This window comes from Eutrigla gurnardus (assembly GCF_963514095.1).
Source record: "Eutrigla gurnardus genome assembly, chromosome: 8".
Lineage (NCBI taxonomy): Eukaryota > Metazoa > Chordata > Actinopteri > Perciformes > Triglidae > Eutrigla > Eutrigla gurnardus.
In genome coordinates, this window is record NC_139922.1 from 21882656 (window position 1) to 21906975 (window position 24320).

Here is a 24320-nt window from a genome sequence, read left to right on the forward strand (position 1 = left end):
CCACACCTGTGCAACCTAATGCAATAATGCATTTTAATAGTAAGTAGTAGTATTACCTTGTATTGTTTTATTTATTATACAATTTCTGTAAGAATTAACCAGCTCAGCTAAGTACATACATATAAATACATATAAAGAAGACGTTTGAAATGTCCTTTTGTCTATCTCTGTCAAATCTAAATGGATTCATCTTCTTGTTAACATGCACACTGTGTGGATTAAATGTGGAAGAGGTGGAGCACAGATTCAGGTGTGGATGCGAGGTGTGAGACATTTAGGAGGTGATGTCACCACTTCTGCTGCAGGAACCTCTGGCATGAAGTTGTGTCAAGACAACCATCATGACCAGAAATGGGTTTGGCTTTCAAAGTAAAGGCACGAGTGAGAAACGTGAATACCCTTAAGTATAAACGGTTAAGCTGTCCCGATAACTACTTATAATGGTTGTAGTTATTATCCCAGACTTAATTGTGGTACATTTTGGTATTGCCATTTTAACACCATTTCATGATTTAGAAACGAGTGTTAAATGTTTTACTTTGAAGGTGACGTCCGGTATTATTCTCTGCAGCTTGACAGTCGTAGTGGAAGTCCGGACTGGAAGGAAGCTCACCCAGTGTAGCAAGTTGCTGCTGATCGCTGGTGCCAACGCCCGGCGAAATAGACAGCTAACGTTAGCTAGCGGAGACACGTAGGGACATTGGTACGTAATAAAAAAAAACATTTTCTGGCCGATGTTGGGTTACAAATACAAGTACAGATATTGTTCGCTAGCGTCGTCTTGTTAGTTGGGGCTCAAATACAGCAAGTTAACTCGCGTTACTTTACAAGCTATCGTTAGCTAACAAGCTAGTGTTGTCTAGTGATTGTTAGCATTGCGTTAGCTTAGCTTGCTAACCGATGTACAAACAAATCACTACCGCGTTTATCAAGGTGGATAGTATCGTGTTGTTTAATCTACCCGTTACCTTATTTTTCAAATATCAAAGCTAGCAGGGTGGTAACCTGTTTTATACAAGCGAGTTACGTTGTCAATAACTGACGTTAGCCTCCAGACGATGGGGTGTGACACTAAACTAGCTAATGCTAGGAAACACAGCATTTCCTTATAGACTAAGCTTGTCTAAAACTGTCATTAGCAGCCGACAAGGGCGGACATTTAGATAACGTAAAATGAGTCCAGGGTCAGTATTACTAGCTACACGCCAGACGTAGTAATTGTCCTAACAAGTGATCACTTCTCCCAGCAGAATCAGAAAGCACAGAGATGCAGACTATCAAATGTGTGGTGGTGGGCGATGGAGCAGTGGGAAAAACCTGCCTATTGATTTCATACACCACCAACAAATTCCCCTCTGAATATGTACCTACAGTAAGTACGCTTGGTTTGTTTCACAGTATTCTGACAGATGAAACACATTTTGATTATGAAAGTAAAACGTACTCTTAACATGCCACTTATTCTTTTATCACAGGTTTTTGACAACTATGCAGTAACTGTAATGATTGGGGGTGAACCTTACACCCTTGGCTTATTTGATACAGCAGGTAAGATCATTTCTACTCTTTCAATGGAATTGCATTCCCAATAGAAAATAAGTATTGTTGTTAGTCTGTCACACGATAAGCTAATTTGTAGTGTTGTCTCTTTTATAGGTCAGGAGGATTATGACAGGTTACGACCACTAAGCTACCCACAGACGGATGTCTTCTTAGTCTGTTTCTCAGTCGTTTCACCTTCCTCATTTGAGAACGTTAAAGAAAAGGTGAGTACTAAGCGTTTATCTAAATGCAGTGGGGTTGCTCGCCTGCAAATCGAAGAACATCATCTTTCCAAATAACTGAAATGTAATTGCTTCCACGGCATATTCAATAAAACGGTTGTCTGTGTTGTGTTACTGGACAGTTGTGAAGCAGTATAGTGTGGCGTTTAAGTATATGGATTAACTGACTGAGGGGAGTCATAAATGGAGCAACAGCTTGCTGTTTAAAATACCATTGTATATTTTTATTGATAGGTTGTCAAACTACTGAGACAGGCAGAGACTGCTTCAAGTACAAAGTGTTTTCAAATTAAGCAACTAGTATTGGTTAATCTGATATACTTGATTCAAGCAGAAAAAGTACCCGCAGTACGTTTTTGTAAAAAAATAAAACACTGGAAGATTTGTTTTTACAGGATCCTTTGATAACGGATAAGAATATAAGAAAGACATGTAAAGTAGGGGGAATTTCAAAAAGCCAGATAAACATGAGAACTTGCAGACTGTGATACTGTTTGAGTTTGTAAAAACAAAACATGAATTTTAGCTTTATGAATCGGATTGTCATGCATTCGGATATGCAATATTTCAGAATGTATATCATGAGGCTAACTGGGTATCCTGTTTTGTTAATGGCCCTCTGTTCACAGGAATTCTCTAATCATAGGATAGCATGTTATGTAATGGTGGTTTTAAAGGTTAACACAGCACAAGTATAAACATTTACAATAGATAAATACATGTACAAGGTTGTTCCTTCCCTTAAGTTCAGCACCATGACAACAAAGGTTTTATTGATTTGAAAACCTCTTCCTTTATTTTTTCTTCCATCCAAAAACCAGTAACATCGTCTCCTCCCTGTCACCTTCTCTACCAAAACCCACTCTCCTCAATCTCCAAGAATCAAGTTTTTAGAACAATTATATTTGTCAGTGTTGAGTTCATAGCATGGTCATGCATCATTTCCTACATGTAGCATCATTTTAGTGAATCTGCCTTTTGGTGACGAGTGTGTTTCTCTGTTTTCTCTCCAGTGGGTTCCTGAAATAACTCACCACTGTCCCAAGACCCCGTTCCTGTTGGTAGGCACTCAGATCGACCTGCGTGATGACCCCTCTACAGTGGAGAAGCTAGCCAAGAACAAACAGAAGCCAATCACCCCTGAGACGGCAGAAAAGCTGGCTCGGGACCTTAAGGCAGTCAAATATGTTGAGTGCTCAGCCCTAACACAGGTAAGATCTCCCGAAAAACAACGCTCAAAGCCGGCGTGGCAAGCATGTGCTTGAATGTCCGTTTCCTAGCAAGGTTGGAAATACTTTGCCTTGTCTTTTGCTAACTTCATTTGGCTAAAAACTCCATCTAACTCTGTGTTGTGTGCCTGTCTTTCTCCCTTCTTTTCCTCTTTCTGTAGCGGGGACTGAAGAACGTATTTGATGAGGCTATCCTAGCCGCTTTAGAGCCCCCTGAAACTCAGAGAAAGAGAAAATGCTGTTTGTTCTGATGTCTTCTTGCATCTAGCTTTGCCTCTCGATCGTCTGCTGCTTACTCATTGTAAAGAAATGTCTGTCACTAAAATAACCACATCGCTCTTTTAAACTTTGTGCCCATTAACTTTTTTCCCTCTGTTCATGTGTGCGCTTTTCTTTTCAACTTGGCCTAATCACAATTATCCATGCTGCCTGATATAACAAGAGTGCCAATCTTTAGTTCTTCTTTCTCTTGTCAGCACCTTGTGTGCAAGTCTGTGAAACTGGACTGTGTTTGTTTGTTATTCAGCATCAGTTGTACCCTACAAAGCAGTTATGCCACAATCCGTCTTAGACAGTAATAATCTTTTTTTTCTACTGCAGCATCAAACACTTCCCATGGGCTTTTGTCTTTACTCAGACAACTTGATCATGAAGGAGTCTTGTATAATGTCATTTGAATAAAGGAACATTTTGATTGCCCTGCTCCATTTCTACCCAGCCTTCTTTTGCAATTAGTTCCCTGAAGATGCTAATTTGTATTTGGGACACAGCCCTGTTTTGAATATTAATATTTTATTTCCACAGAAAGGATTAAAGAATGTGTTTGATGAGGCAATACTGGCTGCCCTGGAGCCTCCTGAACCTAAGAAAAGGCGTAAATGCGTTCTGCTCTAAGTTCCGTCGCAGCCTTCTCCACACCAGTATCCAAATCTAGGTTAACAGTACTGAAGAGGTTTGTTGCACAAGCACATTCCAACATGAGTTTATTATGAAATATTTGCCTTCTGACTGACTTAGCCTAACCTAAATACATATTCAATGTGTTGAACATGATTTTAAGATGGAGTAACATTTGATGCCGTTGAGATGGTCTTACACGATGTGAACACTGAATGCTTACAATACATCAACAAACTGTGGGTGACTTGTTTTAAATGCTGTTTCAGTTTGACCACATTATGTACGGAGTTCATTTTGCAGAAGTACTTTAAGAACAGACTTTAAAATGGTATTTTAATAGAACTCCTGTTTTATTGACTGCCCTGTAAGACACAAACAAGTGGATAATGTTGGGTTAGTGAGCTATGTCTTAGTATATCCTATATTGTTTCCAAAACATTCCTTTAGGAATGATAGATTTCTTAAAGTGTAAGTAATAAAAGTTGCCGTATTATTCTTTTTTTTTTTTTTTACATCATTTCATGTTCAGTGTTAACTTCCCCTCTGGGTGGATTTAAGATATATTTGACATGACATTTCTAATCTATGCTCCGTGGTGGTTCCAGTTTGCCAAAATATAACCTGTTAAATTGACATGGGAAATGCATGGAGTTTTAACTGTCATTTTAAGTAACTACATGCAAGAAGTACAAGAGCACAACAATTTCCCAGTCATTTACTTTCCGTGACAGAAGTGAGTTAACAAGAAGGTCGTGTATGTCCTGAACTTTGTAGGAGAATTCCCGCCCATAAGCCCAGCTAATAAACTATTTTGTAAACGAAATAGTGCTGAACTTAGTAACACATTGTGGCAGTTCTTACAAAATGCTATGAATAGTTTGAAACTCTGAAGATTCGAGTGACTGAACTAGCGCTATTTGCATTTGTCTTTCCCGATAACCACGCCTCGGGCTTGAAGTTGATTTGTAAATATAGTGAGAATAACTCATAACTTATTGACTGAATACAATGTGTGTATTACTGATAGAGGTCTAGAGGAGCCGGGATGACACTGAAGTCAAAACAACCATGAAAATGTCGAGAGAACGAGTTTCTTGAAACTCTGTTTTTTGTTCAATTTGACATCTAAGTTGTACTGTATCCTGCTTGTGATAAAGCACCACAATGAACCAGTATTATGAATAAACTCAACTTCCAATAAAACACGTTGTCTGACTTATTGGTTACACAAATAAAGTTTATGTACTTGTATACATTTTCCACAGGTTGCAGTTTTCCAATACAGATTTTCAGCATCACATCTCAAACATTACAGAGCAGTGCAAAGAATATAATAATTTCCATTAAGGCTGTTATGTCATAATAGTGCTGCAGTCTTACAATAATATCCAGAGACAGAATCCCTTTGTGATCTGAGGGACTTTTTCCATACACGTAGTATTCATTCTGGCCTTCTCTTAGATGTTATCAGAAGCTATGACGTCTCCACACTTAAATATTATTTTATACACCTTCATAAGCCCACCTTCCATTGACTGTGCAGTGAGACGTCAGAGGCAGACAGTCCTGCTATGCAAAGCCGCCTTGTTGCTCTATATGGCATCTTGTCCTAACGATTTCTGTGATTAGTTGGCATACAAAAACAGAATATTAATCTGGACTCATATGTAGGTTTTCATTAAAAATGAGGAATGTTGGACATTTAAGGCGACGTAACCTTGAAACGGGGGTGCACGGTGGTGTAGCGGGTAGCACTAGATAGTTTACACTGACGCACACACACGGTACCCGAAGAAACATTCCTTCAACATGTAAAATGACTGCAGATCACATAAGGAGAATAACAATTGGTGCAATTTCCAAAAAAGAAGGTGCAATTTTGTAATATCAGGCAAAGGCAGGATGCTGGCTTTAGATGAATCCCTAGGAGCTACGTGTCCACTGCTGGACAAATCTCAACACAGCTGTCGGTAATACGAATCCCATACCATCCTGCCCAGAACTGGGTGTCCCTGCCTCCGTTAATAAAATGGATGTATCTCACTCCCGGTCCGTAGTTCTGGAACACATGGGTCATCTGAAGAAAAAAAAAGAAGAAAAATACCTATCAGCAAGTTGCCTGTAAGCTTGGTACGGCATCTGAGGTTCATAATAATTAATGAATTATTTTTTTGTACAAACCTGATTCCACTTCTGATCGTTCCACTGCTCGAAGCGAACCGTCTCGGGAGCAAACATCTTGACAGGCTTCTTTCTTTGATTCAGCAATTCTACACGGAGCTCATATTCACTGCCACAATCCCATCGTGGTGCATACCTTATACAACAAAGACACAAAAAGCGTGCACAGACCAGGGGTCAGCAATTAGGGTTCAACCATGGGGAGGGGACAGTTTTTTTTTCTTCCCAAGCATAGTTCACTGGTGGGGCATATTTACAGCTGCAGCAGAAACACGTTCCTATATATTCAGTTTGTTTGATTGCTTTTAATGAGTTTAAGTGTAACAGTGAAAGCATCTTATGTTAATCTTCATCTGAAAAAATGACTCAGACATAAATGTATGTTCAGTGTAGAACTCTGAGACTAACAACAATAGCAATCTATGCTATATTATTGTGTTTGTGATTCAGTTTGCCATCATGAGAAATTACTTTAGAGTTGTGGGATTATTGCAAGTCTGTTCTTCTCACCAATCAGATATTTTGATGTCTGGCTGGAAGTGATCCATAAACGATGCGTTGTAACCTTCCGCCTCCAAATCAATGAGCTGCGACTTTTTGCACATCCTGCAGAAAACAAGAGAGGACGTTAGCTGCTACACATTCAAAAGTGTTTTGCGTATCGCATGATTGCCTTTTTGTTTTCTGGACCGCTGCTCGAGGAATACTCACCCGTAAGAGGTCACAAAGTTTTTCTGGGTCGTCTCATTGGGATGTGGCACCATAACTTCCTCCACTTTCCAACCATCGCCACCATTCTCCTGTATCTGCCAGCTCTTCATTTTATCTATAAAAGAGAGGGATGATGAATTAGTTTGTACAGCTAATTTGCCGTTCAGCAGGAAAATGATGGGCCACACACAAGCAGATGTAAAGCAAAACTAATGGCTTCTTACGTTCTCCTTTTGGATTCTTGAGGAGATTTCTTCTCTTCTTGCACAAGAAGTAAAACAACCTCCAGTCTTTGGGTATTTTGGAAGCATCGCGTAGGCGATATCCCTCTCGTCGACATCTCTCTCTCCACAGAGACTCGCTGTCGGCCACTTCTTCCCACTGATGGCACACTAACCGACAGACGCCAACCACCTGGTGGGGAGGGAGATTCAGGAAGATCTCCTCCAGGATCTCCAGAGGAACGGGAAAAAGCTGAAAGGAACAGGCGGGACACAGGTGAACCCGTTGTCAAGCACTTGACTTTGAACCAATGCCCCCCCCACTGCTTACGTAATCACACCATTTAAACTCACCCCTATCCACATTTTTTATCTCTGTTTTAGATAATAAAAACTAAAAGTTATAGAAATAAACAAACACTGTTTTAAAAAAAATGTAATAAATGATTGGATTAATTTGACATTATTTTTATGTTTACATGTGCGTGAATTAAACAATAATTCAAGAGCAGCTGATTATATTTCATATTGTGACAGTGACGTCACGTCCGCTTTTCTGTAGGACACATCTGCCACAACGACATTTCGATAATTTGTTTTATTTTAATGAAACGTTTGAATGTCACAAAAATAGGCATGTTAAAGCATTGTTGAATGGGTTTAAATTGGCATTTAATAACAAAAATAAACACGTTTTTTTAATGAGCTAGTTCATGCACGTATCACTAGTGGCAGATACCTTGGGGTTGGGGGAAAAAACGCGTAAACACTTACATCTTCTTGTGAAAGCGATGCTGACGATCCTGCAGCTGAAGACGCGCCGTAACTTGAGGATAAACCAGAGCTGAGAGTTGCACCCATAGCTTTAGCTTTCCTCTTCATGCCTGGGACAGACCCAGGATCCTGACGTGTTTTGTTGTTGTTTTTTTTACAAGTAATACACTCAACCGACTCTACTTCTCAGCAACGGCTTAGTTATATAGCTACGACGTCACGTAACGTTATATGGCCGCAGGAATTTCTATCCGACACAAACACAACACGGAAGTGCGGCTCGAGGTAAAGTGAGGTGCTCCTAATGTTTGATAAAAACCTTTCACTTAGCGAATGACGAGCTATTTCTCTGAAATGACTTTCGGCTACACGTCTCCATACAGCGGCAGTGTGTCATACTTAAATCCTGTATTCCCGAAAGACGTCGGGCTAGAACTCTTCCTATCAGTTGACGAAGGTGGCGCTCGTTATACTTCCCGGACACGCACGCTGGACGGAAGAGGCTCGTGCGGAGCTAGAGGGGGCTAAACATATTTAAACGCTAAAAATGTACGCGCGCGTAAACTGTGGCGGGTTGCTCGAGAGCGGCGATTCACGCAGCCCACATAAGATGCGGGGTGAACCGGAGAACGTCGGTTATTGCTGCAGACTCCGCCCACCCAGGCCACTTTCGGTGTACGTCGGGTCAAATTTATAACACACCCGCTTGAAACCTTTAAAATCACTTCCGGAATGTGTCATCCACACTGAGGTTCGAGCTGTCAAACCTGTAAGATGTGGAAATTTAATGTAAAATATGTTTTGTCCAACTATGTTGTGGCCTGTGAGACCAGACTGGATTCTGTAAATATGCCTGTATGGATATGGAGCTACTGGATATGAATACACAGACATAATACAGCCGATACAATTCAGGAATATCACAGTTATTGGGATCATAATTACAGTGATTACATGCAGCCTTTTCACAGACAGGGTCGAGGGATCCACTAACAGAGGGCAGCTTTGATGATTCCCAGTCATGAGACGTTGGATTATGTGTGGTGACTCAGTGTCAGCAGCACTGTCAAGTATCATCAAGACAAAGTATATTAAATGTTGTTTGCTAATAATGATAATCATGATCCATTCGTCCACAAGAGTCACAGAGTGTATTTTTCTTACAGATCGGATATCCTGTTCCCTGGAAGTGATCCAGTGTAACGTTGCGTCTCCGAATCAATCTGCTGTGACTTCCTGCCCACGCTGAAACAGAAAATGTGTTCGCTCCGACATCATGTGAATGTACTATATGTATTGGACAACTCTCCTGGTTCTGAGCTGACTTCATTGCTCTGTGGGATGTGTGTAACATGACTGGTGCATCCAGGTGGTCATTGTTGCCTCATATTCCGTCAAATATGATCACGTTTATGATTAAACAGGCATCAGAGTACAACAATTGATGCCCAATTTAAATGGATGAAAAGTGGCAAATAGGGCAGATGTATGTATAACCATATTGGAATGAATCGTCCAATTCATGCATCGTGGAGTTGGCAAAGCATTCAGAGAAAACTCTGATATGAACTTTTTCTTAGTGTCTTTATGTTGGGTGCCTCTATTAGCCACGAGTCTAAATGCATGTCTTTCCTCAGGCAATCAGCATGCTGAACATCTGACTGCTATACATCATCAGCTTCGTCACAAGCACAATGCTCTCAGTGAATCCTTTGCTTTTTTTTGCCTTGCACTATGCACTCTAGCATGTATCCTACAAAACTTAAGTGTATTTGCATTTCTGCCACATGCAAATTTGACATTCTCTTCTGTTAATAAAGCACAATGCAGGGATGTTAATGTTTAAATACAATCCAACAGCCAAAAAACAATTAGGCTGGATTTTAAAATTAAATTCTAAAGACAATTAAAACTAAAAGTTATTTCTCAACGGCCTCTTCCAATCTGGCCAAACCATATCATTCAGCTTCACCGGAGAAATTACGAGCACAACAGATTAGTCTGATGAAGAAGTTGTCAAACTCAATTTGCTTCCAAAAGAAGAATCGTTCCAGGAAGCATTATGGTGAATATGTCGGCTTTCTTTGCATGATCCGCTCATTATGATTCCCGAAAAGGCAGGGTGTGAAGCAATCTTTGGTCTTGTAGTGGTTTCAGATAATCCTTCCCTTTCTGTTTATGGCACACAAACGTGCAAACAAGAGAATTTTACATTCCACCCAGATCAAGGAAAGGAAGACCTACAGTATGACGGACATGTTGAACCCCTTTAAATTTAATTTAAAACTCTATCCAATCACGACACCACACATGTGCCGTTTCAAATTCATATCATCATTAAATTTCCTGATGATGTTTCAACATTTCCACCTTATGAGCTCAGCAAAAAAGTACCAAAATGGTTAAGCAACATGAGAGAGACTGATTTTAATAATATGGCAAATAAACAGAGGTGCATTTGTGTATGCAATCACACAGGCACTGCAGTTTGTGTACAATACAGTACATAGAACTCAATCATAAATTACAAGCCCTATACCAAAAATAAATGGACACCGGGGGAGGCTCCTGGGAGAAAAGATGGTTGCCATCGATTTTTGGTGTCACATCGTTATTTCAAGCAGGTCACGGATCCTGTATTATGATCAGCACAGTCTGTGATGCTTTTACTCCGCTCTGCATATTTAAATGAATATAAAGACAAAAGATAAATGCACAAGGACTTTGATCCGTATCTAAAACAGGTTTATCCTTCTTCTGTCAAACAGCTGGGAGATGAGTCTATTTGGTCAGCGGAGGAGCTCCTATGTGTCTGCGTCGATCCTGTGAGCTGTACAGTAGGAAAGGAGAACAGAGCAGAGAGTCAGGAATAACGCTGCTGGCAGGTGATATAGCTCCGTGGATTTTAGGAGACGTTCTCTGAGTGGAGATACAATATTTTGAGATATGTTGCATCACACATCTACAAAGACTTTGGGGTTCAATTCAATCCCCTCCGCTGTCAGTGAGATCTGAAACAGTGACGGGTCGGACAGTTGGAGAAAAACTACTAAATCATTAAATCTGCACTGAAGTAGCTAAATATTACATAAAGGGGAGGAACCCCAAGTGAATAGGGTAAAAACGTAACTAACAGATATCACTATGGAACATCCCCAGTTCATTATTTGCAGTAAGGCAATTTATTTGTATTGCAAGTTTTCAGAAAATAAATAAATATACAAACGAGGGGTTTTATTCAATTTGTGCTAATTTGCACACATGTACAGAACAGATATCTGAACATTTGATGAAGCCAAATTCAGAATGTTCATTTCATTGTGTTGACACACAAAGAGGACATTTTGGATATCTCTGTGTATAACTTTGTTCTATAAATCAGGCTATGAATGATATATGAACAAATCCCTCAGAATATAGATGGGAATGTAACTGGAAGGTTTGGTGTGGACGTGAATGGGGTAAAAAACAACAACTCATACGTATCGCCATGAAACTTCCCCAGCTGCTTACATTAAGATGATTGTTTTGTATATAAAGTTTTCTGAAATGTTTTTTTGAAATATGTAAAATGAGGTATTAATGCTAACCTTCTGTGAATTTAGGAGAAATCTACAGACGCAAATTGACAAAGTGTAATAAAATAAAACATGTTTGGATGTTTTTTGTCTGTAGCGTCTTCCCTTAATGGGGGCAAATCTCACACAGTCCCCATACGAGGGGCTCACTGCGCTGCTCTGCTACGACACGGGACTTACATTGCTTTGGTATCCTGAGTGGTTCCGTGTCTCCCGACAGGACTTGATGCATGACTCCGCGGAACTGATACAGCACCTTCAGGCTCTTCTCCTCCCCCACGCAGGGGTCATAGAAACCAGGGAGTCCCGACTGGAAAGTCGACATAAGGACAAGGACTGAATCATCACACACCAACTTTAATGTAGAGGTTTTGGAAAAATGCTGCGACTTTGGAAATCTTACCTTTGTGGCCTCAGTGAGGATAAGTTTAGAGTCCTTCACCAGACACTGCAGCGGCACCGTCACGTCGATGACCTTTGCCCTTTCGTGTTTTCGACTGTTGTCTGTCACAAACTTGCCGTACCAGGCGTTGAGGATGATGAGACCTGGTTTAATGAAGCGGCATCAACGATAGCATGAATCAACCCTTAATGCAACGTGTTAATGTGTCATTTTAACGTGTTATAAAGGGTTAGTCGCCCAAAACGGCCCCCTTAGTTTGATTTAAGCGTAGATTACTGACATCCAGCGATGACACAGAAAATAAACACTGATTTTTGTCCAACGCAAATCCCCACTTCCACTGTTGAATCATTTGAATCTTGCCAGCAATTTAGCCACATATTTAATAACGTGACCAATGTCATATTTCAGACCTGTTCATTAAAATAGCGTTTATAACAAAAAAGTTAAATTTAATTCAATTTAATTGCAAGCTGCATAAACAATACCATAACCATTTCATAGAGTGTGGTCAAATGAATAATAAAGAGAAGCTGTGTGCCTGTCATCTCTCTCACACACACACACACGCACACTTCACAAGTGCAGAGTCTAGTGGACCTCTGATGATATTAAAATCAAAGCAACTTCTACAGTGACAGGTGTCAAAAGCCAATTATCACTTGGCAAACCCCCCAAAGTGAAAATTAGACTGTCTGTTGAGAGCGTTTTGTTAGTGTACTTATCAAAGGCAAACTAAAAAGTGCCAATTATCACTTATCGTGGAAGCAGGAGGGTCATTAAAAAATCCACTGAACTCCATTTTCCTTCATTAACAATATGAACCCCATGTTAAAAGCTCTCCACAAAAATCAAATCTAGATACTATCATTTTCCACCAAGCAAGTCTATACTACAATGGAAGTCTTGCACACCTTTGCCAGGAAGATCCCTCAAAGCATGTATTCTCCTTTAGCAAAGCTTTAACTTGTGAACTATAGTCGATCGTTAAGCAGGAGGGACAATTAAGCTAAAAGCGGATTAGTCTTTGTTTACGGAGTAAAAACTGTTCACAGAGATAATCAAATAGTGTCACGAGCAGCTTAAAAACATTGTTCCCAGGATTAACTCATCCATATTACTGATCTTACCCATTCTAGACTCCTCGGTTTCAATAATCCTGCGCACGGACTCCTGCATGAGCAGGACCTTTAGAGATAAAAAGTAAAGCACAGAGGGAGGGAAGGAGACAGACGTAAACAATGAGATCTCACATCATATGGATTACTAATGAATTTTACAAAGGCTTTGCATTTTATCTAATCCCATCGCAGCCCCTTCATCTGACTGATATGGGTCTTGTAATATTCCATGAGAAGACCTGCATCTCTTTACCAACGCTGAACCACAATGAAGTCCCCCACGTAAGCCTGTAAAACACTCACAGCGGCCTCCGCCTCCTGCTTCTTCCTTGCTATATTTGAGGCCGAGCTCTCCTGCTGCTTCTCCAGGTCTCTGGTGAGTAGAAAAAGATAAATGGAGAAATGAAATGAGCTCATAAAATCTGGCGGTAATAATACACGCGGTGCTATTTCCAATAACACTTCTTGCATGAAGCAACTAACTTAAAGTGAAAGGTTCTTACTGTTCCTTCTGGGCCCGCACGTAGGGCCGAATAATGAGCTGCTGGATGGCGAGGTAGAAAACCAGTGGTCCAACTGTGGCATAAAATACAGCACTTGGCAGGAGTTGGTCAGTCAGGTGAATAGGGAAGAGGTACGTCTGGCTGGCTCTGTTTAGTCTGCAGACAGAAAGCAGAGGGTTGGTTCCATTATTTATATCTGAATGGCCACTAACAGGCTGCTGAATTGACGCCGAGTAATATTTGTGGGAACTACTGTCTGAAGTGGCCAAACACCAAGGTCACACTCGGAAAAGCATACGGATTCTCTCAGCTACAGACAGCTTTATGCCTATAGAGGACAAAGTGAAAGTGCGTGCCATAATCTAGGTTAAACAGGACAGTGGGGATCGTGTGCTGATTGTGTCCAAAAATAAGAAGATACATTCCGAAGCTTTTAAACTCCCAGGACCAAGTGGCATCTCAATGGGTCCGAGTCTGTGTTTAAATCCTCGAAGATGCACCCCTAGCACGGACAAAACATTCACCAGATTGGCTGTCACGATCGCCGCCTTGATTCCTATGGGTGCCACGGCAACAGCGCCGCGAGGAGAACCGTCGCGAACCTCCATCAAACATGAAACTGGAGCAGAGAGGTGAACTTACTTGATCTTGAGGGAGACACCTTGGGGCACTCCCACGCTGACGGTGGCCCCCAGGACACTGTGTCGACTGATCTTCCTCTCAGCACCGTACTCTACCACAGTCCCGAAGAAACCTGATCTGTAACATAAAAACAAAGTCACGCTCTCCCCTTCTGCAGTCAAAGCTGAAATGACTACCTATGTTCATTTGAATGGATAAACAGATCGAATTATGACCTACAACAAAAGTATTGATATGAATTTATGATTCTCCAAATGACACATATTTGACCACATACTTTACTGAGCCCTTAATCTTCGTCTGGTCATCATCCTGGAACTTGTACTGGTAGCTCATCATCACAAAAGTGTGAGGAATGCCAAGCTGCAGAGAGGAACAAGTACAACATTGTTGGCACGATTCCTGACAAGCAACTGTTAATCACGTCTTGGCAAACCTTAAAGTTGAATAGAAGCGCTGGCTGCTAACCTGCATTGCGAAGGTGAAATGGCTGCTCTTGGTATCCCTGACGACGCTGGTGTTCATAGAGGACTGGATGCCCCAGCGCCACTGTAGATAGCCCATAGTGTTCTTGTCTAGGTGACGGGCCAGCACCGTGGTCAATCCGGGTCGCACGCCTCGGTGTGAAAACTGGAGCCCGCATTGAGCCGTCACAAAGCTGAGGCAAACAAAAAAGAAATAGAAAGTCACGGAGTTGCTCATGTTGTATCGGGAAAAAACGCATCTTGCATTTCAACACGTACAATCGAGGCGTCAAGTTTCGGAAGATCTTTAGCCCTAAGAGAGGTCCGTGGGTGTCTCCGCCACCGAGCTCTACCTGTGTGCACACAAAAAAGATCCCATCTGAAAATGTCACTGCACGTTGTCCTGCACAGGCCGACGGGGAAAAGTGCCATTTATAGTATACATTACACAAAGAGTGTGCGTGGTTGCCCAGTGAGTATGCAGCATACCTCCCCCCAGCCCTTGGCTGAGGTGACTCTTCTGAAGGCCATGTTAATGGTGCCACCTCCATTTCCATTGTGGGTTGACAAGGAGCCAGACAAAATGGCTGTGTCTTTTGTGGTAAGGGGAGCCTGGAGTAGAACACAACATGTCCTTTGATGAGAATTACCTCCAGCAGGTTTCATACTACATAGCTCTCTCAATCCAAAACATAATGTAGGACATTCAACTTTAAATGTGGAATCTGCAGCAACACGTTACCTCTATGGATTGTGATATGTGCATCTTATTGATCTCCACATGTGGGACTCCCCCTCCAGGCACATCCTCATAGTCCTCCTCATAATGGTCGAAGAGGTCCGTGGCATCGACGCCCACACTGATAGTTCCCTGCAAATAACATGTTCAGGAGGTTATAGTGTGGTAATGAATGATGTATATCATATGCACAAGGCCTTATGATTGAGTATCAGACAGTTCGATGTGAGGCTTGTTACTTCCACGGAACATACCTTTGGGTTGGTCCTTTGCTGAAGCCTTCGCTCCTCTCGCTCTTTCTGGAGACGCTCATACTCTTCTCGGATCTCTGCAGGGGTTCTTTTTCTTTCCACTATCTGGAGTAAGAAGACATGATTTCAAAGCAGACGGTGGCCGTTGTTCACCAGCATTTCATGCTGCCATATGTTCTTCATGTGTCATATTTGTATCGTCACAGGGGAAGCGAAACAAGATATATTGGCTTCATGCCGTGAGAATGCAATGCCAAAATATTATACTTGTATGTACAGGTTAGTTGATACTTATTCGTTTTTTTCTCAAGTCAAGATTCTAAAGGATGAATATTGATAAATATTATGCACATCATTTCTTTTGAGTGCTCTTGTTTTTCTTATTGGCAAACTCCATATGCAATTTCCTTACCATAATAGGGAGGCATTTTCCCAAAATCAGAAATCATATTAAGTGCTAAATCTTACGTCAAATGTGTTATTTTTACCTTACAATCAACTTTATATCTTTCCACTGCAGGTGGCGCTACAATCACCAACTTACCTCCCATCCTTCAACATCGAGTCCCCTCTTGCCATAGATATCATAGATGGCTCGCGCCTGTGGGTCACGAAGCACTACAAAGACATGGATAAACCGATAATATTATCAGAATAGTTTGTTTGCGTGGATCGAAACACATCAGGTAAATCTCAGCTCCCTCCGCAGCTGGAAGGGGAGTCGACGACATGATGTGATCAAAGCTTTACTTACCTTCATAAGCTTCGTGTACGAGGTTAAAAAGCTGTTCTGCTTGACGCTTAAGCTCGAGGTCCCGGTGTTTGTCCGGGTGATAAAGCATGCACAATCGCCTGTATGCCTGCTTCAGTTCATCCTGCGTTGCCTGGAAAAAAGAGAAAAAAATAAAAGCATGTTGAATGTCCCAATCTGATCAACACCTATTTAAACTTCATAAAGTAAGATGAGAAAACAGAAAAGGAAATGGCTGATAAATTCAGGTTATAATTACATTGTTGTGAGACAGACTGCAGTATAATAAGTATTACCTGAATCATAATTTATCATCAGATTCATGCAATCTGCTCTATTGTTATATGTCATTGTTTCCATCACTGACATGGGGGCTTCGACTCATTTCCTGTTTTACTGTATAGCACACAATGGGTTGAACATTATTCGGATTTATTTCTTGAATGAAAGTTTTTTATGCAAACATTCAACTTGTTGCTCATCCGCGTGGAATGAAAACACATGAACATTTCCATCGCGGAGAGTCGCTCTGGAACAGCATGTTCCAAGTTATTTATATAAATGCGAAATGCCACTCGCGTACGAACATGACGTCCTCTTGCTTTACAAATACATATCAGATTACCCGGAAATCGGAGAACAAACGTATATTATAACCAGCTCGAATGCAAATGTCAGATAGTGAAACCTTGGGGTAAAGTTGGAAGCACAAAGCTAACTTTGTTAGCGCTGTCCAGTGGAGGAATCCTTACGAAACTAGAATGAATTGTCAGTTTGTTATCATTAGCATCGAGATAACCGCATTCTCTAGCTCACTTCGTCAACTGACAACTCCTGTTGGGGGAAAAGTAACCCAACCACCTGTTCGTGTGAAGTGTACAGCCGAGGAGTCACAGCACAGACACCAATGTCGAGGGTCACAAGCTAGCTACCTAGCTAACGTCACACGCGACTGTACGCGTAACCGTCAAATATCAGCCGGGGAGAGTTCACAGAGTGACTGCCGCGTGCACCCGCACACACGCCTATTCGGGTCAAAACGGCGCCGTGTACCTCTCTTCTGACATTCAGCAGGGAATAATAATCATCATTATGGATCTCATCGTCGTCCAAGGCAGACGCCATGTTTACACCCGGTCATCTCTTCTTCGTGCCATTTACGTCGCTCAAAGACTCGTCCGCGCGCTCTGTCGCCCCCTTGTGTCGCGGATGAATCGCAGCACAGGAGACAGGCGTCCGTGTTGGCATGTTCGCTGTGCCTTGGACGTGCTTTACATGTGGAGGTTTAAAAACGTACAGCTGGTTCGTCCTTATTGTTGATTTTCTGTGAAACGGCGAGGAGATGCGCTAAGAGTATACGACCTGTTCCAAAGTTAAACAATAAATGAATAAATTAAAAAAGCAGGGAGGCATTATTGTAATAGTGTTTCATCTTAAATTCCATATTCTGCAAATGACAGCATCGCAAGGTCACTTAATTTTCCCATTTAGAAAAAGCACTCGATGGAATCTCGTGTTACATTTCCAAGTAACTGCAATTAATATTAAAGATAGGTACTATACATGCCTTTACTCTAAAGGGATAATATCTTTACCGTATCCACATAGGGGCAATTCAGGCAGGGGGTGAGAAAATGACTTCGCTGCATTAGCTCTTTCATTAGTTCATTATTACTTTCTTTGCAATAACAACAAACCGTCCACTGTATATAAGAGCAGCAGGCGGCGGAGGAGCTGTCCTTTCAGCACCACCGCCTCAAACTATATACACTGCATTTTAGCCAGCAGCCTGTTAATGCGGAATGAAGGCTGTCCTTAAGTGCTACAGTTGACGCTAGTGCCAAAAGCACAGTCTATTAAGCACAATGCTCTGTGATTAGATTGCCTTAGTTTGTAACTTAAGGTGGCCATACTATTGTCGAGCCCACGTAGGCCTAACTGCGCCACGACGATAGAAGTCGAAAAGCTTGACAGCACGCTGAACGGAATTAAAGTGTAAAGCAGTGATCTCCGGTTGTGTAGCGCATCACACCGACTCCCCGGTAGCTGACAAAACTGTTTAGATGGACTCCGCCAGCAGCTCCCATGGTTTGGATCCACATCCCCATGTAATCCCCGCAGCCTCCAGCATCACGGTGCATCTATCTGAAATCAGTTGGACGTGTCTGAAAGGAAACAAACTATAGTCCACAAGCTTTCAAATGTAAACTGACGTCTGGACACTTGATTGATAGACCGTGTTGACTACTGTTTTCTATGTCTGCTGCAGGGCTTTCTTTCCTATTATCAGTTTCATGAAACCAGTGAGACCTCTTATCAGTTTGGATCAGCTGACTAATCTCTGAAGATATGTTGGAAACAAATCTTAATGAGAGCCTTTGAGCAGTAATTTTGCCTACTATCAATGCACTCATCGAGTCTTTGTCACCAGTCTGTGTAAAACAACTTTAGTGGGACGAACACTGTCATATTCACAACCGCAATTCGTTCAAATTAGGAATACCACATGTAGCCTCCTCTGTTTAATGTAACAACACGTCACCATCTTTTAACAAACGCGTCACGCCACCCCGCAGCGCCTTCGAGCTGTTTTAAATTGTAAAAAAAAAAAAAAAAAAAAGGGAAAAAAATGACAACACTGGTGGTGTCAAGGTGAGGGGAGATGTGTGTGTGTGTGTGTGTGTGTGTGTGTGTGTGTGTGTGTGTGTGTGTGTGTGTGTGTGTGTGTGTGTGTGTGCGTGTGTGTGTGTGTGAGTGTGTGTGTGTTTTCATCCCGGAGCCTCTCTGTCAGTCACCGCCTCACAGCCAATGGTAAGTTCGCCTCGGTCGGACCGACTCGCCGCTTGCTCCTCCAGTCCCTCCTCGTGCTGTCCTCGCCGTGCACGCGCGTGGTACCCACGGTCGTGAGGAGGAGGAGGATGTTGCGCGTGAAGGGGAAATGGCTGCCGAAAACAAGCCGGAAGGTAAGAGAAATATAATGGGATTAATTTACTAGTATGACCGCGGTGTGATTTTTGTATTTGTTGTTACAACAGCCGCAACTCCGCGCGGAGGTGACACACGCGCGAGGGCGAGCGCGGAGATTTTTTTCGGTAGAAAAACGGCTCCGCTATTTTTTTTTTTTTCTCCTCCTCCTCCTCCGAACGGGCAGCTAAAACGTGGAGACATCACCTAGCCAGCTAATATTAGCTTGCATTCTAGCCAGCTACTATTCCCCCCCCGTTCGTAGACCACAATTTAAAAGCACGCCACGGGGACAAACAGCCCGCGTGGTGGAAGCACGCGCGTTCGTCGTTTATCTGGCTCGGGCTTCTTGTCAAAGGACGAGCGGTTCGAGTTGTTAACAACACGGCTAAGTTAATGACAACATGTCATTGGCATCGACTAACTTCTTCCCTTATATTACCCAGCTTTACAAAGCGGCTCGCTGGCGCTAGTTCGCTCTGTCAGCGCGGCTCTTTTCTACCACCTTCTATTTCTAGGGTGTAAATAATCATTTGGAAAGCTGTTTTTTTTTTCATTATAAATGTAAGTCTAGTTTTTTTTCTTCGCGGAGAGGGTCGTTCAGTTCCCCCTTGAAGCGCGATCATTTTCTGTGGCATTCGAGTCAGAGAAGTGATTTGTTTTTTTATTTAATTATGATTTTTGTATCCCTTCAATGATAATTATAGCCCACTACTTGGCCTATATTTTGGTTCGAGACACCATACGATGGAGTAATGCCCGCTCCGCACGCAGTGCCCCATCGCACTTAAAAACGAAATGCCATCACACCAGAGGAAACAGGGAGGATGGAGAGTAGGCTTTTTCCAGCAGGCTGCTCATCGCATGACTTTACACACTGGATCAAATGTCCACTAACCCCCCTCCTCATCTTATTCCACACGGCTGACTAACTTCGAATTAAATGCACCAGACTTACTTAACGTCCTGCTTTGGCTGTAGAATATACATATAAGGGATCTGTCCGTGTTCAGGGAGGCCCATGGAAATGTTGGGTGAGTAATTAAGACATGTGCAAATGCAGATCAGAAGTGTTTTAAGATAAGTTGTGCTCGTTTGTGTGTCAGTATCCTACTTTAAAGAGCAGGGGTTAGGTATTCAGAGAGCTGGTGTTCTTAGATGGTGAAAACATGAAGCAACTTGAAAAGCTATTTTAATAGAATTTCATGCAGAATAAGTGCACGTCTGATTCAATTTTCCCTGTGTATGTATTTGGTGTGTGTTAAGGTCACAGGTATTGTCATAAGACTTAACTTCAACTTGGTTTTTGATTTGCAGGATGTATACGTATAACGATGGGTCATTATTGCAGTTATTTGCTCGGTTTTTATTCCTCCACTCGTGGTATTTCCATATTTATTGATTTGTGTTGCTCCTTAGGGCGGAGCGAAAGAGTCATGCCAGACTTTTAAAAAGTGGCTGCATAATTTGAAATCGAGAAGACAAAAACAGCAGATTCATTAGGTGCAGCTGTGTTTGTTAGCAGGCTTCGACATTGAACAGACCTCCGTCAAGAGTTTGCTGTCAGTAACCTCAAACAGGAAACTCTTATTTGACGTAGAAGTACTTTAATGTCTCAAATGAGAGTAAACAAATTGCCATATGAGGGGAAACGATAAAAGACTGGGAAGTCGGTTGTTTGGATGTCAGTGTGCCAACCACTAAAAAGAGCCCCACCAGGGGGTGCTATTGAGCTACAAAACCCACACATGCCATATGAGGGATCTGTATGTGGCTTTGACCAAAAAATAATAATAAAGACATCTGGTTTTATGATAGTAATGACTTCACTGTGGTATATAGTCCTAATGTATTCATCTACATAGCTGAATTCAACAAATAGGCTCCAGTTGTTAATCTTGATGCCTCTTCAACACAGGGAGCTCTTACTGAAAACCCTGGGTTGAAAGTCCCATTGCTGAGCAGGTTAAGTTATTTTCAGTGTTCCTGGGAGGCCGGTCAGTGGAAAAAAGGAGGAGGAGGAGGAGGAGCAAAGGGAGTATAAAGAGAGAGAGAGAGCGTGCTTCATACCTTCACATAAACGTGCTGTCGTCTCATGCAAACCTGGCCCTTACAGCTTTTTTAAATAGAGCTGTCCTGCCGAATTCTTGCCACCCCCCCCCCCCATCATCCAGTTTTTTGGGCTGTTCGTTAACGCAGAACACGCTTTTTAAAATGAATGTTGCTATTTCGAGTTTTTATGTGACAAGTCCCTGGATGCAAGAGTAGCCACTGAGCCAGCCGAACATTGTTTCCTTAACCTTTTGTCCTTGTGGTGTGCGGCCAGCGCTGATCTCTCTCGGTTGTTTGGCAGCTCTGATGATGCTCCATAACAACTGAGGGTTACATCTTGTGTTAAACCCAGGGGCCACGACCCAGTCTCACTCAGTAATGTAATGTTTACATCCTGGGGTATTTCTCTGCAACCTAACTGATTGTCAGGGCCCTTGGGGGGTATTTCCCCCCCTCTTCACACCCATAAAAAGCACTGTGGGTCCGTTGCTTTTAAGTACAAGGCCTGGAGGGCACTGAAAAGTCAAGCTTCATACGTCTTACGCCGAGAACTGCTCTGGATAAAAACTACAGCCAATGGTTTTTATGAATCAACCGGAGTAGATAGTGGTAAAAAAAAATATTGCTTTTCAAAAGCTAAGATTTGAGACGTGGAACAAGCACTTTCGTAAACACTGCATCCTAGTGCGTTGAGCTAAGCGTTGAATCTTCATGCTGCCATTTCCTCAACAAACCGAGCACAACAGTGGAGCACATTTACATCCGTTTAAAATTGGATGAACGCAAGGCCGATGATGGGATCATTTACCGTCACATAAAACTCACGCATGCGTGTTGAACAAACGATGTAAAGCTAAGGGATTATGAAATGTGAATGTTTGTGACAACCGACGATCGGCATAGAATGCTTTCTTCAACAAAAAAAAATGGAGAATTAGGCCTGTAGCGTCAGCCGTGTAGGAAGTAATTCTCTTTTATTTCTGAGCGGGTGCAGTTTAAAAAAGTTTCATGATGTTATCATTTCACTCAAAGTTCAGGGTGAAGCAGCAGCAAAACATCAAGTAAGCACGCAGTCAGCCATTAACTTACAAAAGTGCTTGTGCAGCAATGGTATAAATATTTCTCCGCTGTTTTGTAAAGAAGGATGAATTTAACCTCCTCGCGAATGTCGGACGACTCGCTCTCCCAGTTTTGTGTTGAATCAGGCGCTACATCCCCCCCCCCTCCCCCCTCTCCTCCCCCTTCTCCAGCCTTTTAATTGAATCAGTGAGGTGAGGATGGATGGGACCCGGGTCCGGTCTGCGGTTGCTGAGATGTATCATTCGTAATGCCTGCCTGTAATAGACCGTTACTGACTGCTTTGCACGGTCTCCACTGATTGATTGTATTGATTCATCCGGTTTACTACTGATACAATAGGGAGTGTTATTGACCCGTATCAAACCGGCCCAGAAGCTACAGCGGCCATTTTTACAAAAAAATGTACATCAGTGGAGAACTTCACTGTTTTCCATTACGATCGACTAATTCACTGTGACTTATTATCAATGTTTATCATTTATATTATCATCATATTTCTGCCCAACAGCTCTTGTGTGTTTGAAATGTATTCCAATGAACTGTCTAGCTTCTTTTTTTGATGTTGCTTGCATGGGGGGGAAGTTTGCTCAGTCATCACAGGCTGGGAGAAATGCTTCTTTTCCTCGATTTTTCTCTACTTTTCTCTTTGCCTCCTGAAGGACTGAAGAAAGTTCGTAATCCGGATCGAATGTACAGATCAGCAGTGTGTTATGCTGGCCACGGTCCACCTAAGAGTATCAGTGATGACACAGAGACGAACAGTAAGAGTCAGTTATTAATACTGCATTGCTGCTCCAAGAGGCCACTAGCTGGCCAATCTATTATTCATTCATTGATTCATTTATTTACCTCTTGATTTCATCCGTCTTCATGCCCCCCCCTCCCTCTCCCTTCTTTTATTCCCCTCCAACACAACACCACCTCCGGCTGCTCTGTTGATTGAAGTGTCTGCTTTACGGGATCACGCTGTCAATAGCTGAAGTGTTGTCGTTAACTAAGAGTGATTGTTTCAGGTTGAGGCCAGGAGATCAGGACCCGAGCAGACCCTCGGAGGGAAAGCTTACACTTTGAGCCATCAATTACGGCCCCTGTACTTGCCTTTTCTTGGCTTTTCTTAAACCTGCATTTGATGCAGAACAATCCACACCCAAGTTTACATCTTTGTGTATGGCAAAAAATATTTATCCAATGATATTTGTTTCCTTCAAATGGCTTGGTCTTTGCCCCCCCCCCCATGTCTCATTATGTGTTCTCTTTGAGAACAGTGTACTTGGGGCAAAGAACAAAGACAACACAAGCATCACAGCTGAGGTTTTTTACGACTTGTAAAAAAGCAGCTTGTGCGGGAGCTGCTTCAGTGCACTTTCAAGCCTGTGTACAAGTGTTTTTCTCCCCCCTGTCACAACCAAACAAAAACATCAGTCAAATATAGGCCAAAGTCTTGATTTTTAATTCCCCTTTTTAAAATTGTGTCGGGGGTTTTTAGCCTACGTCTTTACCCATTAAAAAGCTGTCCTCTGTAAAGCAGATTGTTTCGCAGCAGAAAGGAGCCCCATCATTGTTAATAAATACACCAGCTTCTTCGCTGCTGGAAGACTAGATCCAGACTAGAGACTGGGTAATTAAATGTGCTCATGTATTGTCATGTCTAAATAGAGTCTGAAATCACCCCCCTTAACCCCTTGTTCAGCTCCCCGCTCAATGTCTGTCACTGGGAGAGCACCAAATCTTTTTTTTTCTTCTTCTTCTTTTTTTTAAAAGAATGTTTTGAGAGATGTGATGGCAGGGGGCCGCACAGATCTTATGAAACGGGGGATGCAGACTGTAACGCGGGCCGCGCTGATAGACTTTTTTTAGTGTTACCCTCTCATGTGTGACAGCTGTGACTGGCAGCACGTTTTGCCGGTCTTGCTATTTTCCCTCATGTTATTGCGTGGTATTACAGTATCCTGTACCCGTGTCAGACACCCTG

General features: G+C 42.2%; 4 protein-coding genes across 7 annotated transcripts in view; 2 read left to right on the forward strand and 2 right to left on the reverse strand.

Moving 5' to 3' along the window:
- Positions 1–563: 563 nt before the first annotated feature.
- LOC311017712 (cell division control protein 42 homolog) lies at positions 564–5116 on the forward strand. Of its 3 annotated transcripts, none has more exons than XM_084016248.1 (6): positions 564–703; positions 1251–1372; positions 1476–1548; positions 1657–1766; positions 2798–2995; positions 3175–3715. In XM_084016248.1, the coding sequence occupies exons 2-6, from the start codon at positions 1268–1270 to the stop codon at positions 3262–3264; spliced, it is 576 nt and encodes a 191-aa protein (XP_083872374.1). In that variant the 5' UTR covers positions 564–703; positions 1251–1267; the 3' UTR covers positions 3265–3715. The 3 variants fall into 3 exon arrangements, with proteins under 3 accessions (XP_083872374.1, XP_083872372.1, XP_083872373.1); XM_084016246.1 differs by lacking the exon at positions 3175–3715 and adding an exon at positions 3818–5116 and having other exon boundaries at positions 566–703; XM_084016247.1 differs by lacking the exon at positions 3175–3715 and adding an exon at positions 3818–5116 and having other exon boundaries at positions 590–703; positions 1248–1372.
- Positions 4404–8374, reverse strand: LOC311017711 (F-box only protein 6-like). The gene is made up of 6 exons (XM_084016245.1): positions 7801–8374; positions 7030–7279; positions 6806–6920; positions 6605–6700; positions 6095–6230; positions 4404–5990 (listed from the first exon to the last, which is right to left on the reverse strand). Exons 1-6 carry the CDS (start codon positions 7906–7908, stop codon positions 5844–5846), a joined length of 852 nt encoding a protein of 283 aa, XP_083872371.1. The 5' UTR covers positions 7909–8374; the 3' UTR covers positions 4404–5843.
- A 1828-nt stretch (positions 8375–10202) lies between these two features.
- On the reverse strand, positions 10203–17423 carry dnajc11a (DnaJ (Hsp40) homolog, subfamily C, member 11a). 2 transcript variants are annotated; one of them, XM_084014483.1, is made up of 16 exons: positions 17306–17423; positions 16256–16385; positions 16046–16119; positions 15505–15606; positions 15254–15382; positions 15001–15123; positions 14791–14864; positions 14516–14705; positions 14325–14410; positions 14048–14164; positions 13406–13561; positions 13206–13275; positions 12912–12969; positions 11782–11924; positions 11559–11688; positions 10203–10630 (listed from the first exon to the last, which is right to left on the reverse strand). In XM_084014483.1, the coding sequence occupies exons 1-16, from the start codon at positions 17375–17377 to the stop codon at positions 10605–10607; spliced, it is 1680 nt and encodes a 559-aa protein (XP_083870609.1). In that variant the 5' UTR covers positions 17378–17423; the 3' UTR covers positions 10203–10604. The 2 variants fall into 2 exon arrangements, with proteins under 2 accessions (XP_083870609.1, XP_083870608.1); XM_084014482.1 differs by having other exon boundaries at positions 15505–15602; positions 16042–16119.
- Positions 17424–19060: 1637 nt separating this feature from the next.
- camta1a (calmodulin binding transcription activator 1a) overlaps positions 19061–24320 on the forward strand; it is a gene marked incomplete at its 5' end in the record, with an annotated part of 268682 nt that continues 263422 nt past the window's right edge. Inside the window, 3 exon segments of the mRNA XM_084016249.1 lie at positions 19061–19095; positions 19097–19215; positions 23008–23109. Coding sequence (XP_083872375.1) covers positions 19061–19095; positions 19097–19215; positions 23008–23109 — 256 coding nt within the window.